This window comes from Vollenhovia emeryi, unplaced genomic scaffold (assembly GCF_000949405.1).
Source record: "Vollenhovia emeryi isolate VEMERY1.0 unplaced genomic scaffold, V.emery_V1.0 DF939406.1, whole genome shotgun sequence".
In the NCBI taxonomy this organism is placed as follows: domain Eukaryota; kingdom Metazoa; phylum Arthropoda; class Insecta; order Hymenoptera; family Formicidae; genus Vollenhovia; species Vollenhovia emeryi.
The window spans coordinates 25,637-33,586 of NW_011966960.1; the positions used below are offsets into that span (position 1 = coordinate 25,637).

Here is a 7,950-nt window from a genome sequence, read left to right on the forward strand (position 1 = left end):
AGAGAGAGAGAGAGAGAGAGAGAGAGAGAGAGAGAATCGAGACAAATGCGCGATACACTCATTACTTAAAATTTGTTCGAATAAAAAGCTGCTATGAAGCTATATTATCCAGCGAGTTACGAATAATGTGAACGATGTATATGAGGATCATTAAATTTATCATACAAAGATTCACTTAAGAATATTATAATTATTATTATATTATGTTACTATATCAACATTACTTCATCGAGAAGGAAGATGAACGAAACGTTACGTAAACATTCGTTAATTTTGCAATACAACAATTTAAAAAACGACCATATGTAAAGCAAATTGTCACATCTCGGGCAATCGTCTGTCTCTAATAGCATTGTTTCTATAATATTCTAAATTACAAACTTCTATATTGATTGACATTTATTAAGTCACAAGTATCGAATATTCAAATTCTTATCGATGGATATAATTAAATATCAAATACTTTATATATTTTATAACAAGATAAATGATTGGGACGATCGAAAAATCAAACAATTGCAAAAAAGACAGTAAGATATCGATTCTATATCGAAATATCTTTAATCATCCTCTTTTGTTGTAAATATTATTGCAAAATTTATTGGCCATAGGAGAGAAAGAGAGAGAGAGAAAGAGAGGAAACATTCCTTAATTTTTTTATACGTATATATTCCATCTTTTATAACATTTTGTAAATTACTTTATAGGCTTCGTAAATGTACATGTCCATCTGCAAACAGGCAATAAGACGTTCTCTTCGAATTTAGTGCTCGTGCTATAATTTAGCATTGCTTTTCTTTTAACAGTAATGTTTGGAACGGAGGCACAATAGAGGCTTTTTAAATGCCGTATTCCCAGGTTCAAATCCCATGTAAAATTCATTCAATGCTCTATAATTAATAAAACAATCAAACGATATTAGAACGCCAAAGTCCAATTCCGCTGTCTCTTTGTAATGATTGTGTGATAAAGTTACACACATACTATTTTCTATAATTGCAGGTTGTTAGGCGAAACTGATACTTGCAGTTTCGTGATTCTGGTAGTGAAACTACCCTCACTGCTCGTAGGTACCGCGTATGCTATTATTCTTAGCGAGTTGTTGTATTACACTGTGATAGTGACGCCGTAAGAGTACATTATTGTATTATCTGTCGTTCGATCTCGTTCTCGGCGAATAAAAGGAAAAAAAAACAGAAAAGAAAAAGTATCGCATTGAATATAAGATGTACCTGTAAAGACACGATTTTTTCTACAACGCGGTACAATATTGCGTTGCAACAGTCAAATTCCACGACCTCGAGCTGGTAACAATCGTTTCGATCTACGCCTTGTAAAACATTTCGCGCCACTTTTCCAAGTTACAATTTCTCTGACAATATACAATACAAGAGATCCCTAACAGCAATATCATTCGAATAATCTGTACTTTTATAGAATATCCTAATATATTGGCAACATCCCTGTAATATCTTATACTTTGCGATATCTTACAAATATTCTCAGAATCTGCATGTGCTGTTAGGGAGCTATGGACAAAGTCACCCAACGTTGCGTTGCGTTGTGTTTCCGTTGCGTTACACTGAGATTCTTGCTGTAGAATGAATGCGTAAGAGCTTATTCGTATTCTTCAAGGCTACCGTACGGGGTATCTTCCGCTGACGAATGCGAGAATCTGTACCAACGTCCTCAGCACAATCTTACAAAGTTTTCGCGTCCTGCCGCGCGGCGGACGTTCAATAGATTTTTATACGGATACGTAAAAGAACCTATGACAAAAAAAGAAGAGACGAAAAAAGAAACTTATATCTCGGGCGTGCAAATTTTTCCTACATATAAAATACATAAAGCAGCATTTTACCAAGATTATACACAAACCTATACGGGTCGATATTCAGCGCTGTACCTTTATCAGATAATATTGTAAATATACATTGAACACGATAAACTGTTCCCTTAATCCTGAGTTACCTTTTTTCTTTTACTGATCTATCTGCAGCGCTTGCTAAGTTCTAATAAGTATATTAATACGTAATGCGCAAGTTGATAAGTAAAATATATAACTCACAAATAGAAGATGTGTATGACGGAGAGTGTGGTATATAATAGATCGACATCACGTTTCGTTATTTCTGAAAGATTTTTCCTTTCTATTTTCTCCCGTTTTAGTCTCGAGCGATATTCTCTCCATTTGCTCCGATTTCCTGCTTGCTTAACGCGAGAACTTTTATCTCTTCATTCTTATCTTCTCTAGGGTGAGAAGATATCTCTCGTACGAAGCAACAACAAAACGCCGTTACAACTTCAGGATGTGAAATGCGTTTTAGATTTGATGTGTCGACTTAATTTTCCAAACTATCTGACATCTTAACAGCGTAATTAATATACGATAATAATATGTTAATGTTTTTGCTGACGTGTTAAAATATGAGATATATACAAATAGAATTCCTATTATATTACTTTTTTATTGTAAAAGAAAATAATCTCTTATATTTACCTTAATCTGAATATTTGTAAGATGCCACTCCTTTCTCCATCCTTGCACACAGGTTGGATGTCCAACTCGATCGGATTATAAAAATACATTGATAAAAGGTTTCGGTTGCACTTTGTATATTTTATTACTTCACGGGAGGATCGAACGAGTTGATGGTACATGTGATAATTGTAACATGTTATAAACTATATATGGTCATTATGTGCAAAAACGTAATGTCAGATCGTATCTTTATAGCATAGAGATATTGTAATTCCGATGCGATTGCTAGGAGGTCTGTGGTCAAGTCTTGGCCATTAGCTGGTGCACTGCCAGCTGGACACGTAGCTCCACACAAGCGTCTTTCTCCTCGATAATGCTACGTATCAACGTCGTCATCTTCTTCTGCAACGAGAGAAACGTATAAATGTACACAAGTCAGAAAGCTGAGATAAAGGAGCATACCTCGAGTAACTGATTCTCTTTGACTAGCTGTATCATGGCGGTCATTTCAGCTTCATTAGGAGAATGTATTCTCTCTTTAGGTTTCTTCTTTTCTTCTTTCGTCCCGCACTCCGACAGCGTCTCCGTCAATCGTCTGATTTCATTCCTCTCCTGATTTATGCGCGACTTGAGTAATGCTTGCATGTTCAACAGTTCCTCGTGGATCAGCTTTTCTCGCAATTTATCTATGACATCCTCCTCTTCGGGGTCTGCATACAGATTAGCGATACAATATATTTAGCTTGAGAAAGTATTGGAAACTATATGCTATTGATCGTTGTGTACCGTTTGTTTTTTCATTCGGTGTTACATTCTCAGATTCTTGCGGCGTAACCGTTGCAACCTCACCCGCGGAGTCAACCGTATCTTTCTCTTGCGCATTTACACTTTGTTCATTTTGCGTAACATTCGCACTGGCGCCTGCCGAGCAAGAGCACTTCTCTTTTGCCTCTTCTACATTATGCAGTTTGCTGTCTTTTTTTATCAACGCCGGGTTAGTTGACGGTTGAGCATCACCGGGTATCACCTGCGCGGGATCTTCGTCCACAGTCTTTGGCTTCTGCGAGATAGATTCTATTGGAATACTATCGGCTGACTTTATTTCTTCGTCCAGACTCTTTTGTGTAGCGCCTTCCAATTTTTGAACAGTTTTACATTTTCTCTGTAAAATGTAACGCGTTGTGTCAATGTGCTCTTTATATAGTGGGAATTGTGGAGACATTTTTGTACCTTTAATTGCGTTATCATTCGTTGCACCTCCCACAATTGTTCCTCGCGAGATTTCGTTACAAAACCGGCATTCATCTGCATGTGAATTTGGGAAAGTAACGACTCCTGCTTGGACAGCTCTGCAGCTATACCCTCTACGGAATCTGGCAGACTGGTACTGCCGGATGATAACGGTGGTACATACTTTGTCAATTGTATATTTGGGAACAAAGCCTTGCAGTGGAACAATAGAGCCAACAGCAATCTGTGACTCATTTGTAGAACCGGACTTAATGTCATCGAGATCGTCTGTGCATTCATCTTTGTTGTTTTCTCCTAGAGTTAAATTCATTGGAAATCAATTGAAATATTAATTGAAAAAGCGTTTATTTTAAGAAAATAGTGTAAAAAATTGATATTGAAAATTTGTGCCGTCCACACAATCAAATTTTCAATAAAATTAGAATGCTATCCAAAGTTAGATTGAGAAATCTTTATCTTTACCCATACAGCACAGATGGTTGCAGTTACATTGCAGAAACGTTGCAATCTTGCAGAGACATTGCAGGGATATAAAATTGCAAACTTTCGATAGCAATATTGCAGCAATGTTTCAAAAATAGTAAAAATACTATATTTTCTATTTAAAAAATTTTTCTTATTACGAGAATTTTATAATGTTATTTTCGTTGATACCAATAATGCGCGAATTATTAAGTACTTGATCAATGCGGTGTTGCTTGCAATCTCCATCCATTGCGAAGCGACATAATCTCCTTAGGTTGCTTCGCAATAGCTTGCTGTGCATTGAAAAAGGCCCGGATGCATATGTAATTAGTAAATTCTCTGCTTATTTACAAGAAATTATTCCAAAAATATTGCACTGCAACATTGCTATAATATTGCACTGCAATCCCTCTGGGGGCAGACATTTCAACGTTGCAGCAATGTTGCTGCAATATTGCAATCTTGCAATGTAACATTTATGCAATCTTCCTGCAATCTTTCTGTGCTGTGTGGGTAGAGAGATCTAACGATAAGAACGATTTTAAAGTTCTTGATCTGAGTTTTGTGTCAAATTAGTACTATTTGGAACGTACTCGCGCCGTAACATTGTCCAAGTGTAACGTAACCCATGCCAAGAGAATCCTGTTGCATTCCGGCAATTGCTGCGCTAGCTGAGCCATTTGTGCCTCCCGCTGCGCAACATCCTTGGTTGACGCGGCCTGCTCGAAGCGCGATATCGTTTCGCTGTTCTCCAGGACGGACTCTGGCAGCTCTCTACATCACCACAATGCGCACTTTTTCGTTTGATCTTAAAACACATGGTAAGAAAGAGGATAGAATTCGCAGGTATACAAACCTAAGAAAGAGTATCAATAAGCTCGTAGCTACCGTGGGTTCAAACTCAGATATATTCACCGGCTCCCGGTTATTATACAATTTTTTCAAGTGTTGAACCTTTGATTTCACCCCAGGGACTTTGTACAGGCCCTCTACGTTCATCCCATGCTCTTCCACGTAATCTATGCAATCGCGTACCACCAAGGGTAATTTGACTCCGTCATGGCAACAACTTCTCTCAATCGCTAGGTGAAGACTGATGCCAAAAATCGGTTGTTCCTCTGCAGAATATAATATGTGTGTATCCAGGAAATGTTGAACAAGTCAAGTTATACAGGAGAGATCCCATATTATGAGGTAGACTACTAATATAAGACAGCGGGGTTTCTGCTAAACTAATAAACGCCGTTAGTTGGTCCCACTATAAACTTATTACTTTTGAAGTGAAAATTATCTAGTGAAAAACCCATTGCTCAATCGTGCATGTACCCATACAGCACGGAAATATTGCAGCAACGTTGCAGAGACATTGTTTTGAAAGATTGCATCATTGCAGCAAAATTGCGAAATGTTGCTGCAATATTGTAGCTACATTGCAGTAACATTAGAATGTCCGCCTTCAGCAATATTTCAATGCAACAGTGCAGCAATATTGCAATGCAACTACGCAGCAATATGAAAATGCAAGACTGCAGCAATATTGCAATGTAACAATGTAGCCATAATATTGCAGCAATGTTTCAAAAATAATGAAAATACTATTTCTAAATAAATTGTAGAAACATTGCTGCAATATTGCCATCGAAAGTTTGCAATTTTATATCCCTGCAATGTCTTTGCAAGATTGCACTGCAATCTGCAAGATTGCAACGTTTCTGCAATGTAACTGCAACCATCTGTGCTGTATGGGGCTTTTTCATTATATTTGTATTTTACAAACATTTAATAAGCTTCTAATTGTAATACTTGTGCATTTTGCATTTTATTAGCAATTTCTTGGGTCTTATTTTTCCTATTTTTCTAATTAAATGAGCTATTATATCCTTTAATTGTGCCTATAGATTTCCGGCAATTACAAAAAATGAATTCGGTATCTCACACACGGCGACTCTCCTCTATTAATTGCACTTGTACTGAATTACGATCCTACCGCCAATATCCAATCCCTCATGTTTCCCTTTCTTCCGATCCTTTAGTTTCTGCTTGGATTTGTCTTTATCCTTGTCCTTCCGCTTTTCCTTATCTACATCCTTCTCATCCTTTTCCTTCTTCTTCTTATCCTTCTCCTTCTCAGCGTCCTTTTCCTTCACCTCCTTCTCCCTTGATTTTTCCCGTTTCTCCTTTTTAGATGGAAATTTAAAGGCTTTGGTCTTTTTCGACTTCGAAGGACTTCTGCACAATGATCTACATGTTAGTGTTGGTATTGTACAAGTCATTGAATAAAATCACCTCGCGCACTCACACACATACAGAGGGATTTACAATCGATAAACATTTTGTACATATGTAATAAAGGCTCTTGTGATAAAATAAATGTTCACTGAGCAGATCAAGATTAGTATGAGCAACAGTATCAAGTTGTAAATATTCGAAACGAGTCTGTTTTCCATCTACAAATCAGAAATCAGGCTCGGCGATACAAGAGACAGCCAATGCAGCGCAAACGACAAGTATGGAACAACAGCGAGCGGGTGGCCGTTAATTCTAATTATCGAGTATTAGTAAACAGCGCAGCCTCATTCGTACGCCTCTGATAAACGTCAGACGAAAGGATCCGTTAATCGCGCGTTACATTAGCACTCATTTGCTATTCAGGAGATGCCAAGTGACGAGGTAAAAGAGATGGGAATCGCACAAGTGTTTCGACACAAATATTACTTGGTTTCCTGATCCTCGTCCGGCGAACTCTCACCCTCTAGGGTCGCGTAACCTCTGTCCTTCCTGTCCTTCTTGTCCTTGCGCTTGCCGCCCAGGAGCTCCTTCTTGGAATGCTTGTCGTGGCTGCCCTCGTCGCTGACTGCGGTACAAAAGTCACCATAAATATCACATCAGTGAAATGACAGCGAGAGAGGTAAATGTGCAACATCTGCGATTAAATTTTGACAGATGACATAGCCTCTCTCCCTCTCGCACAACACGCGCGCTCGCACGCGATGTCCAATCGCGTCATCAAGTACGAGTAGAGCGTGGCAAACATTACGTACAGTCGCTCTCATTACTCTTCCTCGCCGATTCGGACGCGTACAACCCGGGAAATTCCTTCTCAACGTCCGGGCTCTCGAAGTCCATTCTCCTTTGTGTGCATTTGACATACAATTTGACACCTGCCCGTGTGCCAACAACTCGAGGTAGTCGAGGTATCAATCCGCTCTCGAGATATTTCGACGGTACTCGCGTATCGATATCTCGCCCTCTCGAATCGACCGTTTGAACGTCGTCCACAAAGTAGCGCGTAACAAAGGTAACATTAACTGTTTACACTGTACACAAGACATTACAACAATATAAGCGGCTCATTGTATAAAAATGTATTTTAATTTGGACATATTCATAAATATTTCTATTATTTTTTTTACAAATATTGAAGAAGCAGGATCTAAATTACATATTTATCCGATACTATATAATGTATTAGACCAGTATTGTTATTACATTATTAAATATTGACCAATGCACTTCCAATATACAGGGTGAGTCTTTCTATATCCGACAAAATTTTTGAGAAGGTAGAACGGATCGAGATGAATGGAAAAGTCCTGTACCATTTTGCAATTTTCGTAATAGTTAACGAGTAATTAATTATTAAAAATCGTTGTCTTAGGCCGGCCTACCGCCCAATTCGAGCGCGTGGCGAGATGTGCGCATAGCAATATCGATCGCCAGGCGGTCACATCTTGCCACGCGCTCGAATTGGG

The 7,950-nt window shown here is 38.4% G+C and overlaps 1 protein-coding gene across 1 annotated transcript; it reads right to left on the reverse strand.

Annotated features, from left to right (window-relative positions):
- Positions 1–2,599: 2,599 nt before the first annotated feature.
- LOC105557916 (ralA-binding protein 1) lies at positions 2,600–7,395 on the reverse strand. Its single transcript, XM_012005321.1, has 9 exons — positions 7,240–7,395; positions 6,914–7,052; positions 6,186–6,427; positions 5,055–5,316; positions 4,792–4,972; positions 3,713–4,027; positions 3,269–3,644; positions 2,945–3,192; positions 2,600–2,884 (listed from the first exon to the last, which is right to left on the reverse strand). The coding sequence occupies exons 1-9, from the start codon at positions 7,322–7,324 to the stop codon at positions 2,783–2,785; spliced, it is 1,950 nt and encodes a 649-aa protein (XP_011860711.1). The 5' UTR covers positions 7,325–7,395; the 3' UTR covers positions 2,600–2,782.
- Between the last annotated feature and the right edge of the window lie 555 nt (positions 7,396–7,950).